This window comes from Mesoplodon mirus (assembly GCF_964341445.2).
Source record: "Mesoplodon mirus genome assembly, chromosome: 12".
Taxonomy (NCBI): domain Eukaryota; kingdom Metazoa; phylum Chordata; class Mammalia; order Artiodactyla; family Ziphiidae; genus Mesoplodon; species Mesoplodon mirus.
The window spans coordinates 51880924-51905758 of record NC_138988.1 but is presented as its reverse complement, the minus strand read 5'-3'; the positions used below and the strand labels follow the sequence as shown (position 1 = coordinate 51905758).

At 37.0% G+C, this 24835-nt stretch overlaps 1 protein-coding gene across 4 annotated transcripts in view; it reads right to left on the bottom strand.

Annotated features, from left to right (window-relative positions):
- The window catches only part of CLASP2 (cytoplasmic linker associated protein 2), a 189340-nt gene that overhangs the window by 16032 nt on the left and 148473 nt on the right, over window positions 1–24835 (bottom strand). For 2 of the 4 annotated variants that reach the window (XM_082637540.1, XM_082637537.1), the window contains 7 exons: window positions 18879–19042; window positions 17758–17836; window positions 17575–17625; window positions 13260–13403; window positions 5492–5635; window positions 4054–4160; window positions 2202–2355 (listed from right to left, as the gene is read on the bottom strand). In XM_082637540.1, coding sequence (XP_082493666.1) covers window positions 2202–2355; window positions 4054–4160; window positions 5492–5635; window positions 13260–13403; window positions 17575–17625; window positions 17758–17836; window positions 18879–19042 — 843 coding nt within the window. The remainder of the gene's footprint in view (window positions 1–2201; window positions 2356–4053; window positions 4161–5491; window positions 5636–13259; window positions 13404–17574; window positions 17626–17757; window positions 17837–18878; window positions 19043–24835) is intronic. The other 2 variants (XM_082637539.1, XM_082637538.1) reach the window with 1 other exon arrangement.

Here is a 24835-nt window from a genome sequence, read left to right as displayed (position 1 = left end):
AAATATCCTTTAAATATTTGCTGTGCGCCTTTTCCATGCTAGGTATTATTCTTGGCACTGGGGATATATTCTTGAACAAACGAGAGAGAATGCTGTCTATCCTCATGAAGTTTACATTCTAGTGGAGGGACAGAGACATTAAGGAAACATAATGAATGAGTAAAGTATGTGGTACAGCAGGAGGTAATTAGTGTATGGGAGGCAGTACAGTATTAAAGGGATTATGAGTGCTGAGGTGGGAGAGAGGAGACTGAAGATTAAATAGGGTGGTCACTGAGAAGCTACTGGAGCAAAGACTTGGAGGAGGTGAGGAAACTGGCCATGGCTATCTGCTGGAAGAATGTTTAAGGCAGAGGGAATAGCCAAGACAAAGGCCCTGAGGCAAAAGCACGCCCAGCACAGTGGTTAAGAATCTGCCTGCCATTGCAGGGGACATGGGTTCGATCTCTAGTCTGGGAAGATACCACATGCTGCGGAGCAACTAAGCCCATGTGCCACAACTACTGAGCCTGCGAGCCACAACTGCTGAGCCCGCACACCACAACTACTGAAGCTCACGAGCTCTAGGGCCTGCGTGCTGCAACTACCGAAGCCCGCAGGCTGCAACTACTGAAGCCCACACGCCTAGAGCCCGTACTCCACAACGAGAGAAGCCACTGCAATGAGAAGCCGGTGCACCACAAGAAGAGTAGCCCCCGCTCGCCACAACTAGAGAAAGCCCGTGTGCAGCAATAAAGACCCAACAGAGCCAAAAAAAAAGCATGCCCAGTAAGTTGAAGGAACAGCAAGGAAGCGTGTAGCTAAAGCAGAGGAGAGTAGTAGGAGATGAGGCCAGAGAGGTAAAAAGGGAAAAAAGTCTACTGTATAGACTGTGGCTTATATTTTGAAGATGGAGTCAACAGATTTCCTGCTGGACCGAGTAGGGAGGATGAGAACAAGAGATGGGACAAGGACAACTGTTCTGTCCAAGGTTTTTGGCTGAGCAACTAGCACTGCTGTCAACTGAGAAGGGAAAGATCAGGAGTTCAAACAAGCAGCTGGATGTATGAATCTGGAGATCAGGAGAAAGGTCTGGGCGGGATGGAGTCATACGATTTATTATACGCATAATAATTTTTAAGGTATGCAGTAATATCCCTATTTTCCTTAGGAAGACATGGAGGCTTAGCAGTGATAATCTGACTAGTGAGTAAATGCCAAACTCACTTCTGCCAGAATCCACTACTTGGGCTCCTGACACTGTACCCTGCTATCACTGGGGAGAAAGTCTCAATTAAGCAGTGACTCTTACTAACCTGTTACTGGTACCATAGGCAGCTTTTAGGGTAGGGAACCTCAAATACGAGTGGTAAGCAGGTTTTTGACATCCAGTTTACTAAGCTCATCTGCCATACAGGCACGGGGAGAAAAACAATAGCAGGAAAGAAGTCAGGAAGCAGAGCAGGGAGCCCTGTAGAGATTTGCTGAAACACTGCAATGTTCTATAATTTTGTAAACACTGAGAAACCACAGATTCCATAGGAAATGGTGGGATAGCTTGTTTTGAGAAAAGTCTAAGCTGTGAGAGAAAAGTCTAAGAAGAAGCAGAGTAAAAAAAAAGAACTTTTTTGTATAATGACGGGGTAACAAACTGAATACTACTACTCACAAATGTCAGAAAGATGGGTCATAACATTCTTAATTGGAACCGCAGAAACTGATGAAACAAATCACTATCACTACACTGAACAGGAATAAAAAAGGTTTAAACACCTTATTTTGTCCTACAAGAGCCACGTGATCTGGCCCATGTTCCTATACTGGCTTTCATCCTGGTTCTCAACTGTACAAAACTTGCTCCCATCTAAATGTCTTTGCACTTGCTACTTCTTTTATGGAATTCTTCTCTCCTAGATCTTGTATGGCTTTATTTAGGTCTCAATGCAAATGTCATCTTCCCTTACAACTTAATCTAAAATAGATTCACTTTACATTCTAACCTAGAACTCCACAGTACTCATCTCTACCCAAAAATATACGAGGAACTTGAGGGCAGCGACTCTGCCCAGAACAGTACCTGGCACATGGTACTCAGTAAATACTGAGTAACTGACCCCTGGAAAATTATCTTTGAAAATGACAGAAAGCAAAGTTTAAAAATAAAACAAAATCAAAAACTCTTAATGAAAACATGTACGATGTAATAATGTTCAAATACTCACTGAATCGCCTTCATCTTTTTTAGAATCCCTTTTCAATGGCTCATTCATATCTTCTTGACTGCGGAAGCTGAAATTCTGAATTGCTTCAGTGACACCTCTAAGAGAGCTATAAATATCTTCAGAATTCATATTTTCGGTGTCATAATCAAATGCACTATGAAAAAGACAACAATTAATTTTTATTTATGTGTAGTTTTAAAATACAAATACATTTGAGGAGATTACACAGGATATTTATAAAGACAGGATTAGAGAATGTATATGCTCTAAAGCATAATTAGCAAAACGAAACCTGACAGCTACAAATGGCTAAAGAACGTGTCCCACTGTTTGCCCATAAAGGGCAGCTTACAGTGACTCTAGAATGCACAGCCCTTAACAACTGGTTTGTCTTTTCACCTTCAAAAATGTTCTGACTAACCAGAGGCCAGCAAATTACGACCCCTGAAATCTGAGAATTTTTTTTACATTTTTAAATAGTTGAGAAAAAAATAAAAACAATAACATTTCATGACACAAGAAAATTACATAAAACCAAAATTTCAGTGTCCATAAATAAAATTTTGGAACACAGCAATGCTGATTTATTTAGCTATTATCTATGGCTACTTTCACACTACAGGAGCAGAGCTGAGTAGAGGTGACAAAGACTGAATTGCCTGCAAAGCCTAAAATATTTACCATATGGCCCTTTACAGAATATTTGCTAACCCCTGTGGTTAACTCACAATAATGGTACTGCTTAAAGAGGCGATAACTGTATTTTACATAAATCTGTAAGAAGGCTGAGAATTTTTAACAGTGAACATAAGTGTTACTGATCTGAATTCTATAATCAGATTCTAAAATTCAACTGAGTCTGGAATTTAGCCATCAAAATTGTCACATATGTATAACATGGAAAAAGCAGGCTAGACGATAAGTTTGCAATCGGTCTGCAGTATAATGAAGCATCTTATAATTGTAATGAATATGATGAAGCATATGTTATGGTATATGGTTAATAACAAAAATCAAGCTGGTAAGTACAAATATGACCCACTAGACAAAGTTTTTTAATTTAAAAATTTTATTTTATTTTATTTTACTTTTTTTGGCTGCAAGGCTTGCGGGATATCTTAGTTCCCTGACAAGGGATTGAACCTGTGCCCCCTGCAGTAGAAGCGTGCAGTCCTAAGCACTGGACCGCCAGGGAATTCCCTAGGCAAAATTTTTTAAAAGGCCAGGAGATGGGAAAAAAATGTTAATCCACTAATGAGTTAAGAACTTCATCTGAAATATAGCCCATGCTTGAACTGCACAAGTGTGTGAAAATTTCACGTCTTATCAATCTCACAGTCACATCTTTTCCTAACTATATGTATTGCCATTTTATATTTAACCCTTCCCTATTTTTTTTCTTTATTTTTACATTTTTGTCTATAAGGTTAATTTTTTCTTCTATTTTTAGAGATGGCTGGCCAATATTAGATCTAAATATTCATATTATAACTTGACCTCATCACTTATATTAAGTATCATAACTGAAAGACACAATTGGCAATTAATGGATTTATACAGCATATCTGAGAAACATAACTATGTTATTTAATGCAACAAGCAGTAATTTCCAAAAGCTGTGTCCCTAAGTTTTCCTGTCACTTACAAAAAACAGTTCCATATCCTACACATTATTATAATCTAAAGGGTTAGTTTTGGAATAAACTTAACATTTTTTGAATTTGCTAAGTTTCAATGTGTCTAAGACCTTTCAAGTTGAGTAGAAATCAACTGGAATTATATTAATGTCCATTTTTCTAAGAATGGGGAATCTGCAAATACAAACCATGATGGAAAATAACCCTTTTATTACCTTGGAGATAAAGTATTCTGCGACGTGTTGGTAGGAGAAGTAAGAGGACTGGACCAGTTGGCTGGTGACCGTGGTGCTGGTCTTGTCAAAGGACTCCCCATGGAACCCTGATGGACGGAGTCAAATAAACATTAACATATGACAGGTAGTTCAACCAAAAGGCTCTTCAGGAAGCCATACAATCAAGATGTTGAACAACATGAGAGAGCCATACTTATATTATAGGTCATTATTTTAAATATTCATGTACTTATCTCTAGTTTCCATGGGAAAAAACTTTCTTCCCATTCAGAAATCTAGCTCTTTAACCCTTTTTATTGTTCTCCTCACACACTTCCTTCTCTCAAATATTACCACAATATCTTTTTCCTCAAAGATTAAACAAGATCCCAAATTAACAATTTTAAATTAGCTCCCTGCTCTGAGCCAATTTTCCTTCCTCCAACCATTACGAATGCTCAAATTCTGTTCCCTCTTGAGTTTGATTTACAAATGATTTTTACAAAGACACCAAAGGAATAGAATCTGGTCATGTTAGTAATTTGCCTATCTCTTAAAATATAATGAAACAATACTTTCTCCTTTGATTTTTAAAATTTTTTAATTTTTATTTTTTGGCCATACCGCACAGCTTGTGGGATCTTGGTTCTCTGACCAGGGATCGAACCCAGGCCCTCAGCAGTGGATGTGAAGAGTTCTCAACACTGGACCACCAGGGAATTCCCCCTTCTTTTAAAAAAACTGACTTTGGTCCCAAGAAATTGTTCTCAGATTGTTCTCCCCTTAGACATTACCTTAATCCTGCCATAAGTGCATCTACTTTCTCCTTTATCCACTAGCAAAGGTATCGCTCTCTTTGTCTTTTTAAAACTTAAGTTCAATTCTTCAGGCATATTATGTAAATGGTTTGATACCATTTAAATATAACACTAATGTTTCATTTACTCAGATCTTACTTCTCCAAAACAAAATCTTGTGTTATCCAACCACCTATGGGCTGACAAGCCTGTTATTATTAAATGTGAACACACCCTTTAAAGCACTACCCTCCTCGGGCCTTATTTGTTATTCCTGGAATAAGTCATCCTTTCTGGTCCTCAAATAAGGACTGGTTCATCTAAAGAGCATGCCCTAATTCTCATGGCTTGCAAAGCTGATGACCTCATCTAAGTTCTGCTACATTTCACTTTCCTTGTTCATACCCTGGCCACCATTCACCACCATCCTAATGTACACCAAATTATAATAGAAACACAATAGGCCTAAGAACTCTATTCTTTCCAGGAAAATATTTAATTCTGCTCAGGAAATGCTGCCCAATACAGATGCAAAAATTGTACATTAGGATCAAAGTTTACTTCATGTAAAAAAAACAAAAACAATTATTGTTAACCAGTCATCACATTATACAATGGCCAAGAAAATAACTGAAAAAGACCTGGGTTCCATTGCCAGTGTTTCGAAGGTGATTATGAAGAAGTTTGGTAGCACCATCCTGAAAAGTTTTTGGTAAAGCTCCTAATAACATTGTAAACTCTGGGGTATTGAGTTCAAATAAGGAAATCAGGACTGACTGCGCTGCCTAGAAAAGAAAGACATACAAGAAGCATATGAATATATTTTGGTTACTCAAAGGAGACCATTTTCTTCACTCAACATTTCTGTTCAATAGTGCAAGGCCATCTTTCCCAGGGAAAAAAATGTTCTTATATGCTTTAAAATTTCTTTGCTGAAAGAATAAAATCAAAAAATATTTGACTTACCATTTATTTTTTTAAAGTAAGACAGGAATATGAAAAGTATAACAAATACGACCTAACAATCAATGGCAAAAGTCAACCAGACAGTTTCTAGGATTACTCTGTCAATATATGCTCCTACTTCAGTTTTCCTAAAAAAATTATTACAAGAAGAAAGATGGATGGAAATAAGGAACTACATCCCTAAACTATACAAAGCCCATCAAGAGCAACTTAGCACTTTAATTTTCATTTTCTCAATATAGGATTCTTTTTTTTTTTTAAACATATTTATTTCTTTATTTCTTTTGGCTGCATCGGGTCTTAGTTGCAGCACGCAGGATCTTTCGTTGTGGCGTGTGGGCTCTAAGGCACATGGGCTCAGTAGTTGTGGCGTGCAGGCTCTGTAGTTGTGGTGCGCAGGCTCCAGAGTGTATGGGCATTGTAGTTGCAGCACGTGGGCTCTCTAGTTGTGGTACACAGGCCCAGTTGCCCTGCGGCATGTGGAACTCCAGTTCCATGACCAGTGATCAACCCATGTCCCCTCCATTGGAAAGCTGATTCTCAACCACTGGATCACCAGGGAAGTCCCCTTATATGATTCTTAAATTAACTAGCTGTATTTAGTCTTCTCTCAAAGCAACTAATCTTAAATCTACAATTCGAAGCTAAAACTAGTCTAATGTTTCTGTGGAAATGGGAACAAAAGAAAGGTTACTCAGATCAGTTAAGAAAACATAAATTTCCTTTCTTCTTCTAAAGTAATCAATTGGGTTATTAAACACCACACTGTGAAATTCAGATTACTCAGAAACTTAATTGAGAAGAGAAAGAAACCTAAATAGTTCACGATCATGACTTGTATGTAAATGTGCACATTTTGTTCTGGACCCTTTCTGACCCCACTCTATGAAAACCTAAGTGTTCCATGTTTATGACATCTAATAAACAACAGGAGGGGATGGTGAAATTAAGTTACACTGGCACAATGACATATTACACAACACAGCCTTGAAAGATGATGTAGCTCTATACATGAAGAGATTGGGAGAGGACTATTACATACTGCTGAAGGGAAAAATTATAAAACAGCTGTAACATAAGCCCATTTTGTTAAAAACAACAACAAAGTATACACTGTGTGGGTGTGTACTCTAACATGTTAATAGTGTTTAAATAAAGCTATTTGCATTTTGAAACAAAACTTTATGATCTTGTGTCTTTTTGGAACCTAAACAGTGAAAGGATCTCAAGTTAATTTGAGCAAATGAATTAATAATTGTTAAGGTATATTTTATTCCACCTAGATTTTATTTTGGTGTATGAGACGCAGCTTTATTTTCTCTCTAGAGACAGACAATCCAACTGTTCCCAAACCAGTGAGTGTATCCTGTCCTCATGACTCAACATGACACCCTTATCATGAACTAATCTTCTATATAAACCTGCTTCTCTGGACCCTCCTTTATATTCTATTGATCTTTGTCTATTTCTGCATCAAATAATACAGGTTTAAATCGCATGACTTAAAATGCAGTAGCTTTATTTATTTTTTATTTTAATTTTTTAATTTATTTTTGGCTGTGTTGGGTCTTCACTGCTGTGTGCAGGCTTTCTCTAGTTGCGGTGAGCAGGGGCTACTCTTCCTTGTGGTGCAAAGGCTTCTCGTTGCGGTGGCTTCTCTTGTTGTGGAGCACAAGCTCTAGGCACGCGGGCTCAGTAGTTGCGGCACACAGGCCCTAGAGCGTGCGGGTTTCAGTAGTTGCGGCACGTGGTCTCAGTAGTTGTGGCTCACAGGCTCTAGAGCGCAGCTCAGTAGTTGTGGCACACGGGCTTAGTTGCTCCGTGGCATGTGGGATCTTTATGGACCAGGGATCGAACCCGTGTCCCGTGTATTGGCAGGTGGATTCTTAACCACTGCACCACCAGGGAAGTCCCTGTAATAGCTTTAGTATATTCTGATGAAGTCCTTCATTTCTGTTAGTTTAATGTCTCATTTATTTTACTAGCTACATTTTACATTTATTTAAAAATAAATTTTCCAGCCTTTAAATAAAAGTAACACATACTCATGGATTAAAAAAAAAAAACCTTTAGAAAAGGTTTTATAGTTCTCAATCCTCTGTTCAGCTCTCCAGAGAGTTCTCTGTAATGCTTGTTTTTACTGATTGTTAGGTATACATGGGCTTAAATAATTATTTCTTGATTTATCAGTTAGAAACATTTTCTGGTGATTTCCTACTACATTAGATGAAAACTTAGGTTCTGTTCAATATCAGCCCTACCTCTCCTACCCTCTTCTCCCTTACACAACATAGCTAGTCCATTTTTGTCACATTAGTCAAAATAATGTTTAAAAACATAAATCAGATCATATCATTCCCTTACTTAAAACATGTCAATCAATGGTCTCTACAGTCCCATCAGTATTCTTGGTCTTGGAATATCCTCAAATCTTAATTTTGATGAAATCCAACTGACCTATTTTTTCCTTTTGTTGTTTGTGCTTTTGGTTAGAATCCACTGCCAAATCCAAGGCCATGAAGATTTATCCCTCTTTTCTTTTAACAGTTTTCTAGGTTTAGCTTTTACATTTAAGTCTTTGATCATTTTGTATTAATTTTTGTATATGGTATGAGGTAAGGGTTCAACTTCATTCTTTTGCATGTGGCTATTTAGTTGTCCCAGCACAATTCGTTGAAAAGACTATGATTTCCTTATTGAATGGTCTTTGCACCCTTGTTGGAAATCAGTTGGTCATAAACACGGTTTTTCTGGACTCTCAATTCTATTACACTGGTCTTTATGTCTAGCCTTATGTCAGTACCACACTGTCTTGATTACTATTACTTTGTATTAGGTTTTGAAATCTGGAAGTGTAAAGTCCTACTTTTTTTTTTTTTTCCCAAGGCTCTTCCAGCTATTAGGGGTCCCTTGGAATTCCATTATGAATTTTGGAATCAGCTTGTCAATTTCTACAATGTAGAAGCCGGCTGGGAATATGGTAAGGATTACACTGAATTTGTAGATCACTTTGGGAAGTATTGCCATTTTAAGAATATTAAGTCTTCTGATCCAAGAACGTGGGATGATTTTCCATTTATTTAATCTTCTTTAATATTATTTCATAGTTTCTACTATAAATTTTGTACTTCCTTTTAAAAATTTATCCCTATTTTAATCTTTTTAATGCTACTGTAACTGGAACTGTTTTCCTAATTTCATTTTTGGATTGTTCATTTCAAGTGTTTAGAAATACAATTGATTTTCATATATTGATTTTGTATCCTGCAACCCTGCTCAATGTGTTTATTAGTTCTAATGGTTTTTTTAGTGATTCTGAAGGATTTTCTATGTATAAAATTGTATCATTTGCAAACAAATAGTTTTACTTTTCTTCCTTTCTCTCTTTCTTTTTTTTTTCTTTTTTCTGGCCTAACTATCCTGGCTAGAAACCGGCGAACAATGTTGTACAGAACATTGTTGTACAGAAATGGTGAGAGCAGACATCCATTTCTTGTTCCTGACTTTATGGAGAAAGCATCCAATCTTTCACCAAAGTAGCTGTGGATATCAGTAATAGCTGTAGAGGTGCCCTGTATTGGGTTTAAGAAGTTCCCTTCCCTTGATAGTTTGTTTAGTTTACAATTTTTTGTTTTTGTTTTAATCACGAAAGATGTTAGATCTTGCCAGATGCCTTTTCTGTTGAGATAATCATGTGGTTTTTGTCTTTTTACTATTGATGTGGAGTACTACAATAGACTTTCAGATGTTAACCTTACATTCCTGGGATAAATTACACGTGGTCTTGGTGTAGAATTCTCTTTTTATATGTTGCAGAATTTGGTTTGCCAGGATTAAAAGGGTCCATATTTGTAAGAGACATTGATCTGTAGTTTTCTTTTTGTGTGTGATGTCTTTGGGTTTGTGCTCAAGATAAAACTGTCCTCACAGAATAAGTTGGAAAGTGTTCCTTCCTCTTCTGTTTTTTAAGGAAGAGTTTGTGAAGAACTGATATTAATGCTTGGTAGAACTCACCAGTTAAACCATCTGAGCCTGGGCTTCTCTTTGTGGGTGGTGTTTTGATTACTAAATCAAACTCTTCACTTGTTCTATTGACTTCTTGAGTCACTTTTGGTAGTTTGTGCCTTTCTAGAGATTTGTCCATTTCATCTAAGTTAACTACTTATTGGCATACAATATTGTAACATTCCTTTATAATCCTTTTTATTTCTGTAAGGTTAGTAATAATATTCCCTCTTTCATTTCTAATTCTAGTAATTTGAGTCTTCTCTTTTTTCTGTCAATCTAGCTAAAAGTTTGTCAATACTGTTGATCTTTCCAAAAAACACAGCTTTTGGTTTCACTAATTTTCTCTATTGTTTTTCTATTCTCTATTTTATTAATTTCTGCTTAATCTTTATGTTTTTTGTCTTGTTTGGCTTGGTTTTAAAAATTGAAGTACAGCTGCCATACAATATTATATGTTATAGGTGTACAATATAGTGATTCACAATTTTTAAAGGTTATACTTCATTTATACTTATTATAAAATATTGGCTATATTCCCCATTGTACAATACATCTTTGTGACTGATTTCATACCTAATAGTTGGTACCTCATAATTCCCCACTCCCATATTGCCCCTCTCCTGCTGGTAACCACTAGTTTGTTCTCTGTATCTGTGAATATGCTTCTTTTTTGTTATATTCACTAGTTTGTTATATTTTTTAGATTCCACGTGTAAGTGATATCATACAGTATTTGTCTTTCTCTGTCTGACTTATTTCACTTAGTATAATGCCTTCCAAGTCCATCCATGCTGCTGCAAATGGCAAAATCCCGTTCATTTTTATGGCAGAGTAGTATTCCATGGCATATATATACATCACATCTTCTTTACCCATTCACCTGTTTTTTTTTTTAAGATTATTATTTTTTTGATGTGGACCATTTTTAAAGTCTTTATTGAATTTGTTACAATATTATTTCTGTTTTATGTCTTGGTTTTTTGGCCCTGAGCCATGTGAAATCTTAGCTCCCTGAGCAGGGATCAAACCCACACCCCCTGCATTGGAAGGCGAAGTCCTAACCACTGGACTGACAGGGAAGTCCCTTCATTCATCTGCTGATGGACACTTAGGTTGCTTCCATCCATATCTTGGCAATTGTAAAAAATGCTGCTATAAACATTAGGGTGCATGTATCTTTTCAAATTATTTCAAACATTTCAAATAATGATTTTTTAAAATTAATTAATTTGTTTATTTTGGGCTGCATTGGGTCTTCATCGCTGTGTGTGGGCTTTTCTCTAGTTGTGGTGAGCAGGAGCTACTCTTTGTTGTGGTGCAAAGGCTTCTCATTGTGGTGGCTTCTCTTGTTGCAGAGCATGGGCTCTAGGCACATGGGCTCAGTAGTTGTGGCTTGTGGGCTCCAGAGCACAGGCTCAGTAGTTGTGGCACACAGGCTTAGCTGCTCCGCGGCATGTGGGATCTTCCTGGACCAGGGCTCGAACCCGCGTCCCCTGCATTGGCAGGCAGATTCTTAACCACTGCGCCACCAGGGAAGTCCCTATTCTTAGTTTTTTGCCTCCATAGTGTTTTCCACAGTGGCTGCACCAATTTACATTCCCAAAAACAGTGTATAAGAGGGTTCCCTTTTTTCCACATCTTCGTCAACATTTGTTATCTGTGTTCTTTTCGATAATAGCCATTCTGACTGGTATGAGGTGATATATCATTGTGGTTTTGATTTGCATTTCCCTGATGATTAGCGATGTTGAGCATCTTTTCCTGTGCCTGTTGGCCATCTGCATTTCCTCTTTGGAAAAATGTCTATTCAGTTCTTCTGCGTATTTTTCAATTGGGTTGCTCTTTTTTTTTTTTTTTTTTTTTTGTGGTACGCGGGCCTCTCACTGTTGTGGCCTCTCCCGTTGCGGAGCACAGGCTCCGGACGCGCAGGCTCAGTGGCCATGGCTCACGGGCCTAGCCGCTCCGCGGCATGTGGGATCTTCCCGGACCAGGGCACAAACCCGTGTCCCCTGCATCAGCAGGCAGACTCTCAACCACTGCGCCACCAGGGAAGCCCCTGGGTTGCTCACTTTTTTGATGTTGAGTTGTATGAGTTGTTTATAAATGTTGGATATTTATCCCTTATTGGTCATATCATTTGCAAATATTTTCTTCCATTCAATAGGTTGTCTTTTTGTTTTGTTTATGGTTTCCTTTGCTCTGCAAAAGCTTTTAAGTTTAATTAGGTCCCATTTGTTTATTTTTATTTCCTTTGCTTTAGGAGATGGATCCCAAAAAGTATTGCTGTGATTTATGTCAGAAAGTGTTCTGCCTATGTTTTCCTCTAGGACTTTTACAGTCTTACATTTAGGTCTTTAATCCATTTTGAGTTTATTTTTGTATATGGTGATAGAGAATATTCTAATTTCATGCTTTTACATGTAGCTGTCCAGTTTTCCCAGCACTAGTTACTGAAGAGATTATCTTTTCTCCATTGTATATTCCTGGCTACTTTATCATAGGTTAATTGACCACGTGTGCATGGGATTTATTTCTGGGCTCTCTATTCTGTTCCATTGATCTATGTGTCTGTTTTTGTGCCAGTACCATACTGTTTTGATTATTCTGGCTTTGTCAACAGAGCTAGATACAGAATGCAAGAAACGAATGATTAGGGTTGAAGAGAAGTCTCAGGAAGAAGGTGAAGAGAACAGAGGAGGGTGTAGAAAGGAACTCCCCAGAAAATAAATAACCTATGTTTTTGAGCATATGGAAAATCTTAGCCATGAGCATATGACAGAGATGTTGAACCTAACAACAAGTACTTAAAAAACATGTGGGGGAAAAAAAAGGAAAATGAAAAGGTAAATTATTAACACCAGGACAAATAAAGCTTCTGTAAGGAAGGAGGCTGTAATAAGCCACTTGGCGAAGGGCTGAATACTTCCACAGTCAAAATTAAATCTTTTCTATTGAGTACCAACAATTGATTCATAAGTATTTTGAAGGTTATGGGGAAAGACATAGGAAAGGATAGGGGAAAGTTAAGTCTTAATTTACAAAGGTAGACAGACATATATAATGACTAAATTTATCAATGGATCAATAAATAATGCCTAAAATTAATAAATCAAGAAACAGTGCAAGCTCTTATTTGAAATATATAGGTAAATGCGAGGGGAAAGATTTGAAATATTTTGAATGGCTATAAGATTAGAGGTTGGGAGGACTGTTTCAAAGACAGTTATCTTTAATTCTAAGTTTGAAAATTATACTCATATTAATTGGATAAAATTTAAAAGAGAAGGTATTTTTTAAAAAAGGTCTTTATATCACCAGGTAAATAACTCTATGCTAACTGGTAACATCCTGAAAATATTAGCTTCCTTCACTGGCAATCCAAAATGACTGACTTGCTTTTCTAATTTATCTTCTAAATCTTAAATTAAAACATACCTTCCGAACATCAGAACTTTTGGGTTCTGTTGTCCAAGTGATGACCCGAGACACCGCCAGGCGAGTTTCACTGGAATTTATAAAATCTCCTGGATCCATCTGTTTGGCCAGAGTTTCTATGTATTTAAGGATAGCAACCTTCACCTGCAGAGGAATGCACAATGAGAGAGGACAATCAGCTGGTCATTGAGGGGCAATGAGAACACTTCAGAAATAATTAGGTGACTTTTTTTTTTTTTGGCTGCGCTGTGTGGCATGTGGGATCTTAGTTCCTCCACGGGGGATCAAACCCATGCCCCCTGCAATGAAAGCGCGGAGTCTTAACCACTCGACGGCCAGGGAAGTCCCTAGGCGATTATTTTTTTGACAAATACAAAATGAATAAGCATCAACAACAAAAGAGAAGTTATACAATCACCTACCTGCCAGAGGTACAAGTATATGAAAATGTGGATTTTTTTCACACACAGCAGAACTTATAAGTTTCATTCCCCGTGTTTGAACAACTGCTAAAGACTCTCTTGATAAGATTAGACACTTCTCCTTGAGTCTGCCTTCAGAGATTACAGCTGACTCTTGTCTAGATTTCCCTAGGAACCAGTCTTTATAAAATGAAGTACAATTTGCCTCTTGGGGAAATCAAAGAATTTTGGAAATAAGGTATTATAAACCATGGGTAATCAAGGTGGGCAATACAGGTTTTTGGCAAACAAACAGTAAGACTCACACAATGAGATCAGGTTCCTTAATATGTCCATCAACTGCTAGAACTACGTCTCAAAATAAATGTGACAAAAAAGTTTTACACAAGTACCACTGGAGAAGAGACAATACTTATCTGTATAAAAGAACTATCATATATGAGTTTAAAAAGTCTTATTATTCTCCCAGGAATTCCTGATGTGTGGGTGGCATGGTGGGTAGGTGTGTGGTAGGATGCAGGCTTCAAAGTAAGCAGGAGGTGGGGCAAAGCATCCATGTTTCTCTCTTAGATGCAGCCTTCTTTATCCTTAGAGTAAGCCATTGTTAAATAATCTCCCCTTTCTCAGGTATGTTGGGGTAGAAAAAAAGTTTGAGAACCACTGTTTTTAAAGTCACATCTAACATTCTAGGATTTCTAAGTAATGGTTCTCTAAGACTTTACCAGTGCCCTTTAGAAATGGCACCTGGCACAGTGCACAGTCCTTGTATACAGCAGATTCTAAACACATATTAAATGCTGATTTGCTGACTTAGAAAAAGGAAGGTTTAAATATATGATTAAAATAGTGACTTTGAAAAAATATTGTCAAAGATTAAGGTAATCAGGTTTTCTATACTCCTTCCCTTATTATTGATCTTAAGATGTCATTTTTCTCACTCAATCCAAATAAGGTCTCTGGGAAGTACTAAGCCAAGTTAACATATAGGAAGTAATATGTTAAAGTTCCGACTCTTGTACATTTTCCCCCTTCTGTTTCCAGTTTAAAAAAAAAAGACAGAATGCATCACCTTACATTCTTCATTTCATAATAAATGAATTTTAAGAAGTAACTATAACTTTAAGAAATGTACTGAAAAAAACAAGAATTAACCTATCAGCCATCATGAGTAAATTGTACAGGGGAGAGGGAAAGAGATTTATGGTTACTTTTGCAGTAGTAGGCCCAACTAAATTATGGCAGCACATAACATTCTGGATTCTTGAAGCCACGTCACCTTCTATCAGTGTGACTGGCTGAAAGGTGACTATAGTAAATCAAAGAATGAACATCAATGTATTTTGTTTTTTTGAATATATTTATTTGCACTATGTGAGATTCAGATAGTTCCGTGTCTTGACAATTTATAGAGAGGCATGTAAAGTTTTTAAAGGGTTTCACAGAATAGGTGTGTTTACTATACCAAAGGCAAAATAACCATGATACACATATAATCATTTGAAAATTTACATTTTGGTAGAATATTTCACAAGGTTCTATACATGGTCTGTACTCTGAATAACATAAACATGCATTCTTCTTCAGAGAGGAAAAACAATCTAGTCGCTAAGGTGCGTATAATTCTAAACCTGTTTGTGAAACTCAGAAAAAAAAGTCAACAAAATTCTATTAATTTAAAAAAATATTACTCAAATAAAATCACTCTGTATGCGATTTCCCCCTATCTTATTGCTTCCTTTCTGACATTTACCCACATGATACTCTGTGAGAGACGTAAAATTTTATCTGAAAGATCCAGCACTTCTTCAATAAAGAATTTTTATGCATCTCATACTGAAGTTATTTGTGTTTTTCTACAACCTATTAAGTTTTTAATTCTTAATCCTGTCACCCATCTGAAAGTTACTTTTATTTTCAGCATAAGGTGTAGCTCTAATAGAACGTCTCCTTGCTGTCCTAAAACATCAATTTATGAGTTGAAGAGTGATCTTCCTCTACAGTTTTACGTGTGTGTGCATATGTGTGTATATATAAAAGCCAAGTACATACTATGTTCGTATTATATACTATGGTTTATATATAATACACATATATTATACATAGACTGTTTCTCTAAAAGCCCTATATACAAAAGCCATGTATACATATATGCGTACAGGTATACATGGCTTTTAGAGAAACAGTCTAGGTATATGTATTATATATATGTATATGTATATAGGGCTTTTAGAGAAACAGTCTGTGATTCTAGTCTCCAGTATGACTTTTTTTAAAATAAATTTATTTATTTTATTTATTTTATTTTCGGATGCGTTGGGTCTTCATTTCTGCACACGGGCTTTCTCTAGTTGTGTTGAGTGGAGGCTACTCTTCCTTGTGGTGCGCGGGCTTCTCATTGCGGTGGTTTCTCTTGTTGTGGAGCATGGGCTCTAGGAGCACGGGCTTCAGTAGTTGTGGCTTGTGGGCTCAGTAGTTGTGGCTCGCAGGCTCTAGAGCGCAGGCTCAGTAGTTGTGGTGCATGGGCTTAGTTGCTCCGCGGCATGTGGGATCTTCCTGGACCAGGGCTCGAACCTGTGTCCCTTGCATTGGCAGGCGGAGTCTTAACCACTGCGCCACCAGGGAAGCCACATTAGTATGATGTTTTAATTATATGTTTTCCACTGTCTTTCTCTTCAGGCCTTCAGCAACTTTATTCTCTCCTTCAACTCACCTATCACCCTTATTTCTTAAGCTAATGGTTTAGACCTCCATTTCTACTGGGCCATGAAACATATGTTTTCAACAGCACTTGAATACCTACCACCAGTACCTAAATCATAACTCTTATCACAGTTTACAGTTTATCATGTATTATAAACAATAATGATAGAAAATTGTAAGTTTTATATTCCTATGAATGCCTAGCACAATGGCTTGGACAAAAAAATAAGTTTAAACAGTATTTATCAATAATATCAAGTAAATTATTCTCCTTCTGCAGGTCACTTTTTAAAATCAAAACAGATGGATCCTTTTTCACAAAGCAGCTCTGAGAAAATAACATTATGTTGAGTATAAGTCAACCCTGGTAAGAAACATAATTGTGATTTTAAGGTAAAATCATATTCAGAAACTTAAAGGAAAATCAATCCAAGGCAATAATGCTTATAGAAACATACTTCGTGCAGAATAGAGCAGAAAATACAAGGCTTATAAATGCTCATATGCTTGTTATTTCCCTGACTTTAACCTCTTTTTAATTTAAGAAAATTCACTAAGAAACATCTTTAGTAAAGAATTCAGGGAAGATCTTTTATATTATCTTTTATGTTAAATAATTCTTTTTAATCAAAAATTGGAATCTACCTAGTTTTCGCATAAATGAACTAGAAAATGTGTGCTAATAACAATGGAGGAAGTTAATCCTGAATCTAAATTTTATGCACACATTAGAAAATCACATTGCAAAAAGAAAAAGAAGTTACTGTTTCAGTTAAGAACTGGAGAATAGCACTGACATCAAACTTAAAAGGTTCTGTTTACTGAAATACATAGGCAAAACTGACATTTTGCCCAGAATAACTCTTCAAACTCCGAACTTAAAAAAAAAAAAAAAAGGATTGGGAAATCACAAACATAAAATTAGATAAGATTTTATAGAGCGAGTTTGCATAACAGCTTAGGGTTAGACGGCCATACTTGTGTTGCCTTCTAAGTATGTATCCCCAGTAAGCTTCTCCAAAAGATAATCTGGTATCGAATAACATTTGAAATCAAATCCATGCATGCTTTATAGGCTTATAAAGGTTAGTAGTTGAATATATAGATGCATACAAACATTATCTGAAACACTGCAGTTTGTAAAGAGAGTTAAGAAAAGAAATAATGCAGATTAAAACAAAACCAAAAAAAACCTTGGAACTCCAAAAAGAGTGAAGCTGGTCCCGAAGTGCTGGCTTGACTGTCTGAAAGTTTATAAAAACAAAATCCACTGATTGAACAGCTTCTTGTGTGACAGAAATACAAATATTAACACAACTTTATGAATAAAATACTTCAGTTCCTTAAAATGTCATCAAAAGACCTCAAATTTTTACCTTCAAGCTTGGTGTCTGGGTCTGATCAACTGTAAATCTCATTAGAATATTGAACTGAAGATCATTTGGAAAAGATTCTCTGAAATAAGGAAAGAACAAAGCAAAATAAAATAAAAATTAAGTCAGCAAGTAAGCATTTAGCAAACTTAACAGAAGATTATGTTTAATACCAAACAAAACATAATGTCATTCAGAAAGCATGCATGAAGTAGCACCTGTATGTGGTATACAGTCTATGTGGTAAAGTATACGATAAAAGCTACTCCCAGAAGAATCTGAACGCCTGAATTTATACCCTGTAAGTATAAATTTAACCCCCTGTAGGGGGTTAAAAAGCAACACTATAGCAAAGAATGATCTCTTGCCTCATTTATAGATTTAATCAGAAAAATGTATTCAGTAAAAAGTTCAACACTATCAGAGATGTTTCCATACCTAGTATCTGAATTCTAGACTCACCTCAACTTAGTAAATGGATATTTGAAATAAGTCACTTCAACAATCTACACAAGAAAGAAATATATCATTGGTTCAAAATCTTCTGAAAAAAGAATGCATAATAAAACATTCTTTTTAAACTTAGAAAATATTTTTATCTTTACACTAGACTGAACAAAATCTTCAACTCTACTTTGCAGTTACATCTTAATAAAACACTACCTTGAATTACTCAACCAATGTTAATAAAATTTTTTAATAGATTAAATGCAGTGTTTGAACTAAGGATCAATGTTGCATTAAATATACCATGTAAATGGGCAACATTAATAATTTTCAAATGGAACTCATGCAATCTACATAGTTTGAAAAGACTCAGAAATCTGAACTTTTAACACAGAAACGAAATATTCTTTTTTTTTTTTTTTTTTGCGGTACGCAGGCCTCTCACTGTTGTGGCCTCTCCCGTTGCGGAGCACAGGCTCTGAACGCGCAGGCTCAGCGGCCATGGCTCACGGGCTTAGCAGCTCCGTGGCATGTGGGATCTTCCCAGACCGGGGCACGAACCCATGTCCCCTGCATCGGCAGGCGGACTCTCAACCACTGCGCCACCAGGGAAGCCCAGAAACGAAATATTCTTGATTACTACCGGGTAAACTTGAAATACATGAAGAAAATCTTACCTTGTAACATCGAGGGCTTTCTGAACTTTTGCTTGAACAGACCCAAGCAAATCAGCACCCATTTTTTTTAGTAGTTGGGTCAGCAGTACAAACAACCAATCTTGAAGATCATCTTTATGGACTTGTATGAAGTCCACTAAAGTCTCCAAAAACATGCTGAACACCTACAGTGGATAAAGGGGGGAGGGAGGAGAAAAAGGAGGAAATATTGACCTCTATGATCAGTTCAAAACTAAAATAGAAAGGAATACAGGAATCAGAGGCACAGTGATTGGCAGCCAAGCGGAAAAACAATCTCTCTTGCTTTTCATTGGACTCTGTGATACAAGAGTACATCTGAACTGTTATCCAACTTCTGCTGAAGTTCGACAATTAGCTATTCCATGCAGCATCACTTGGTAAAGAAACTTTGGCTATAATGGCTGGCACACCTAAGGTTGTCAATGATGCCACGGCTTAAACTGCAATCTATTTTATCTGAAATTTAGGACAAGGAACTCCCTATGGTCTTATCAGCCCCCAGCTCTTTGGAAGAATGGCAGTGAGTTAATCAGAGGTTGACTATGCCGACAGCTACCTTAACATATAAGATGATTTTGACATAACGTGCTAGTTGGAGACTTCTTAGTTCTCAAAATGTCAGTGGTCACAAAATATTTTGGTATAAGACATATTATTTATTAAAACTGCCCCAAAAGTAATTTTAAATGACCTGGGATAACTATAACTGTACCTAAAATAAATAAAATCAGGATACAAATCTACATCTACATTTTAATGATTTCTAAAAAGTCCTAGATGGCATGCTATTAGTCTCCATTTCTATTGATGGGTTTTATACTGTTTCCAATATTAATCTACAAGTTTGAAACTTTTTGGAAGATTCAGGAAAAATTTAAGGGAAGGGAAGCTAAAATTCATAATTGCTTTATCTCATTAAAAATACTTATGGGGGGACTTCCCTGGTGGCGCAGTGGTTGAGAGTCCACCTGCCAATGCAGGGGACACAGGTTCGTGCCCCGGTCCGGGAGGATCCCACATGCCGTGGAGTGGCTGGGCCCGTGAGCCATGGCCGCTGAACCTGCGCGTCCGGAGCCTGTGCTCTGCAACGGGAGAGGCCACAACAGTGAGAGGCCCGCGTACCGCCAAAAAAAAAAAAAAAAAAAAAAAAAACTTATGGGGACTTCCCTGGTGGTCCAGTGGTTAAGACTCCACGCTTCTACTGCAGGGGGCAGGGGTTCGATCCCTGGTCGGGGAACTAAGATCCCACATGCCGCGCGGCACAGTCAAAAAATTAAATAAAACAAAACAAAACTTAGGAAAAGTGACATACGGTAAGGTTATATCTCCTCAATAAATTCAATATCATACAGGAAAATTTATTTCTAGGTAAAGAGGGAAAAGCTCTTAAGACAACGTCAGCCATGTTGTATTATATGAGATAATTTATAATCACAATGGATTATAAAAACTATGGTTTCAAAAGTTAAGCCCAAAGTAACTACGCTAATTTGAAAATTAGAGTTTTGTTCTCAATATATATTTTATTTCTTGAATTTCCTTTATATAGTTATACATGAACTCCTTTTTTTTCTTATGTTAGAAATGAAGGATTTTTATCTATCAGAATTATAACTAAGCTTTTCAACATTTGAATCTGAGTTAGAAAAAGTACACTTTAGCTACTTGCTCAAGATACTATCTGTAAAAGCAGAAACTATGACTACTTTGAATTTTCTGTTACCTCTGACCCCCAGGCAGTAAGTACCTGCTTCAACATTGTTCTTATTCACAATGCAGATCCATTAACTCCGGTCCTAACCCCACCCACAACCCATGGCCCACAGCTTCACTGAAACTCTCTGGCTCCCTCCTCAGGGCTTGAACGCTGCGGAGGAACTTCACTAGACCTGCTCTGTGACAAGTGCATGTGTCTAATCTAGTACTCACTCTTATTGGTACCTGGCAAATCTGTCAAGTGATGTCCTGGAGTCAGTCAGTATCTGCCTAGAAAGTCAAATGTTAAATATTCAGGAATTTTGTGAGCTGGTTGGTGGCTTGAAATCAGTCATGTGGGAATATTTACACCTTAGAATTTATAACGAACATTACAAATCAGGGCTTCCTGGCCCCTCTCAAACGTGTTTACCAGTATAACACTCTAATTCTTTGGTTCACTTTCACTCTTATTGTTTCAACTCTTGCCTATTTTCCTGAAGATTCCAACTTTAAGCTTTCTCTATGCCAAAATCCACTTTGAAAATCACAGACATTAGAATGCCCAAGTCAACCCTCCCATTTTATCTGGTTCTCAGGAAACTGAGAACTAGAAAATTAAGTGACTTTCCAAGGTTTCCACAGCTAATCAATGGCTAAGTCATTTGGTGTTTAGTTGTGTTCCATCTGCTCTGTTACTAGACAACTTACCTCATCTACTTTACTGTCATTCATAATAAAATTCTCCACTGACTTTTCCCTCACTTTGATTTCCTCTATAGCTATCCTTCTCATAATCGTTTCTCCAAGGAAGAGCCAATTTTATTCCTCTGTTAAGACTAATCTTGCTTTCTATATTCTTGTTCTTTAAAGTATGGTCTCCTCTATCTTTACTCTTTTATTCTCAACCTAAATTCTTTGTTTACAGATGCAGAAGACACTGTCTCAAGAATTTCTCCTTCAGGGCCTCCCTGGTGGCGCAGTGGTTGAGAGTCCGCCTGCCGATGCAGGGGATACGGGTTCGTGCCCCGGTCTGGGAGAATCCCATATGCCGCGGAGCGGCTGGGCCCGTGAGCCATGGCCGCTGAGCCTGCGCATCGGGAGCCTGTGCTCCGCAACGGGAGAGGCCACAACGGTGAGAGGCCCGCGTACCGCAAAAAAAAAAAAAAAAAAAAAAAAAAAAAAGAATTTCTCCTTCAATTTCCATCCTATTGCACCCATCAATTATCTTCTAATCGTGAAATGTAATAGCTTTTTCATTAGCTTAGTATGCTTAGCCATTCTGTAGCTTGACACTGTTTTTCCTCTTATTATCTCCCTTCCTTCTTTCACTCTTTTTACCAGGCATTTTCCTTTTGCACCCTGAATAAGGAGAGATGTAAGAGCCAGTCTTCATCCTGATTCTCTTTTCACCGAAAGTATGACTTCCTTGACAGGGCCTCTCTGTCCTAGCCTACTAGGCCCCACAATAACCTCTAGAATAACTCTCACTTTTGGCCTTCCTCAAATCTGTTGATCACAACATCATCGTAGGCACCAATTCTTTCTGACCTCAAGTCTGGATTTCTGCAACAGGCCAGAAAGTAAATATCCTAGGCTTTGCAGGTCATATAGTGTATGTCACAACTACTCAGCTCTGTCATCGTAGCACAGCCATAGACAGTATGCAAACAAGTGAGCACAGCTGTGTTCCAATAAAACTTTATTTACAAAACAGACGGCAGGCCAACTCATACTTCTTTCTCATCATCAGATTGTGACATCACTCTTTTGATAGAAACAAAATCCTTTCACGTCCCTTCACTGTCTATAGAATAATGTCTTCAAGGCTTAGACGAAGCTCTAACTCTCCAGACTCAGGCTGGACCATATGGCAACATAAATTCTTTGTCCCTGAACACATCTCACACACACTCCGCATTTTCTACCACACTCCCTAATCCTCCTATTTACACAAAGTACATGACTTCCTACGAAGCTTACCACTCAAGACCCAGCCAATATTTCACTTTTTCTGAATTTATATCATCTTCCCATCTGGAATACATAACATTTGAGAAAAAAGACTATATATTTTTTAGTCTTGTATCACCAATTAGAATGAAGCCTAAAGTTATCAGAGGCTGAGGACCAAATTAAAAAGTTGTTCAATGAATGTGCAGGAAAAGTTCCTTAAAGAGTAAGAATTTTCTCGTAAGTAAATAAACCTTACCCTGCAATTGGTAGCCAACCCTTTTTCTCAATGCAAGGGAAGATATGTAAGACCTTCCTTTCATGGCAGCCAAGATTTTCTTTTTCTTTCCTATAGTCTTTCTGACATCTCCCAGTTCTCTGGACTCAGGCTAGTCATGCCGGGGAGGCCCTTTCTTCTCATCCTGACATAATCCAAAGTTTATGTTCCTGTCAAGATCTGAATTGTTATTTTCTTAAAAAAGACTTCTCTGAGTCTCTAATCAAAAGTAGAAATTTCTTTTGATTAGATAAAATGTGAGTATAACTGAATAAAAATGTAGACATGTTACTTACGGTACTTTATATATAGAATTATACTATCATTTTTCAAAATACTTATATCTTATCAATGGTACTTACTAAATGATAAATATATGCATATATATATATCCATCCAAAATATACATTGGAAATTTTGCATAAAATTTCTTACTTGACTGCCCTATCACAGAGAGTTCACTGTCAGATGTTGATATTCTCCCATTTCCTTATCTATGATTAAAGGAGAAAGAGGAAAGTGGACATATTAATATAGCACTAGGGCTAAAAATTTGATTTCAGAAGAGAAAGCTGAGAATCACTGCTCCTTAAACAGCCTTGTTTGCTTTTGTGGAATGCCATTAATAGACTATTAGAAAGCGCATATGTCGAGGTTGGAATTCAATTAAAAAAATTAATTGTGAAGCTTGGGAATTATTTTTTTAATAACTCAATGAAACCAACCTTCAATGGAATCAATTTATAACTGTAGTTTATTGGAAAATTATAAGATTTGAGCTATTACAATTGAGGCAGCCTTTTCTTAACCTCTTATATCTTAGGTGTGCCAGTCATCAAATATAGAACGGAAGAACATAATCAAATTAGATTAATTAGTAGATTAAAAAGCACATCTCCAAACAGAATGACAGTTTGCATAACTGCAAATAGCATTTCGTGGATTGCAAAGGTTCCAACACTGCATGAACTCTTCGGGAGAGAAAACAGAGAAAAAGGGTTAATTTCACAGTCATGCAGTAAAGTTAGGTTTCCAACAAATATTGAACCAACTTACTCTCTATTGAGAGTTCCAACACAGGGGACAGCATGCAAAAGGAAAAAAAGAAAAAAAAGAAAAACACACAAATTAGTCGCCATCAATGCCAAGTTCCTGTATGGAAGAAAAACACTTAGAAAATAAAAGTGACAAATGTTTTTCAAAGTTTTACGATAAACTCAAAATAGTTTTTAAAACAAGAGTTAAATGAATAGTATGGGAGAAGAGTATGTGATTTTCCTATACTTCTCTCTCACCTTCTTGTCAAGGAAATTTAAAAACAAAAAACAAACAAAAACTCCCTTTTTTTCCAGACCCTACTATCCTTGAGGCTCCACTTCTGGAAAAAATCTAAGACTAACAGACACCTGCCAAAATTTCTGTACAGTGCAAACATTTGCTTCTAAAGCACAGTATCTAGAATTTTTCTTTTATCTTTTTTTTCCTCTTCAGAAGCAATGCATTCACAAGTTAAGTTATTTCTGTGAAGGCTTGGAATAATCACTATTGTTTGGAGGTAAAAAGTAACTATACCACGACTTTTAATTTTCCCCAGGTAAGGTGTATGTTTTGGTCTCCTGATCCTAAGACTGCAGACACTCTTCAGGAGACCAGATATGTCCTTCTAAGCAGGGCACTCAACTGTGTTGCATTTTAGTAGCCACTGATTGAATTCCTACCCTAGCTGTTCAAGACTTCAAGAGGTAGGACTACACAGACCATAAAATGTGAAATCAAACCATGCACTTTAGTGAAGGTGGCTCTTCTCAAGTAGGTCCTTCAGAGTCAAATGTCAGAATCACAGGGGATAGCTTTTGGCATCTGACACTCCTTACATTTGAAGGAAAAATTGGGTCTAGAGCAATCAAAATAAAAATCTGCCCTGAATTCCTTAATTTTTCAAACTTATTTATTTTTTAAAAACTTATATAGTGCTTGGTGTGTTGTAAGGGCTTTACATATATTAACTCAT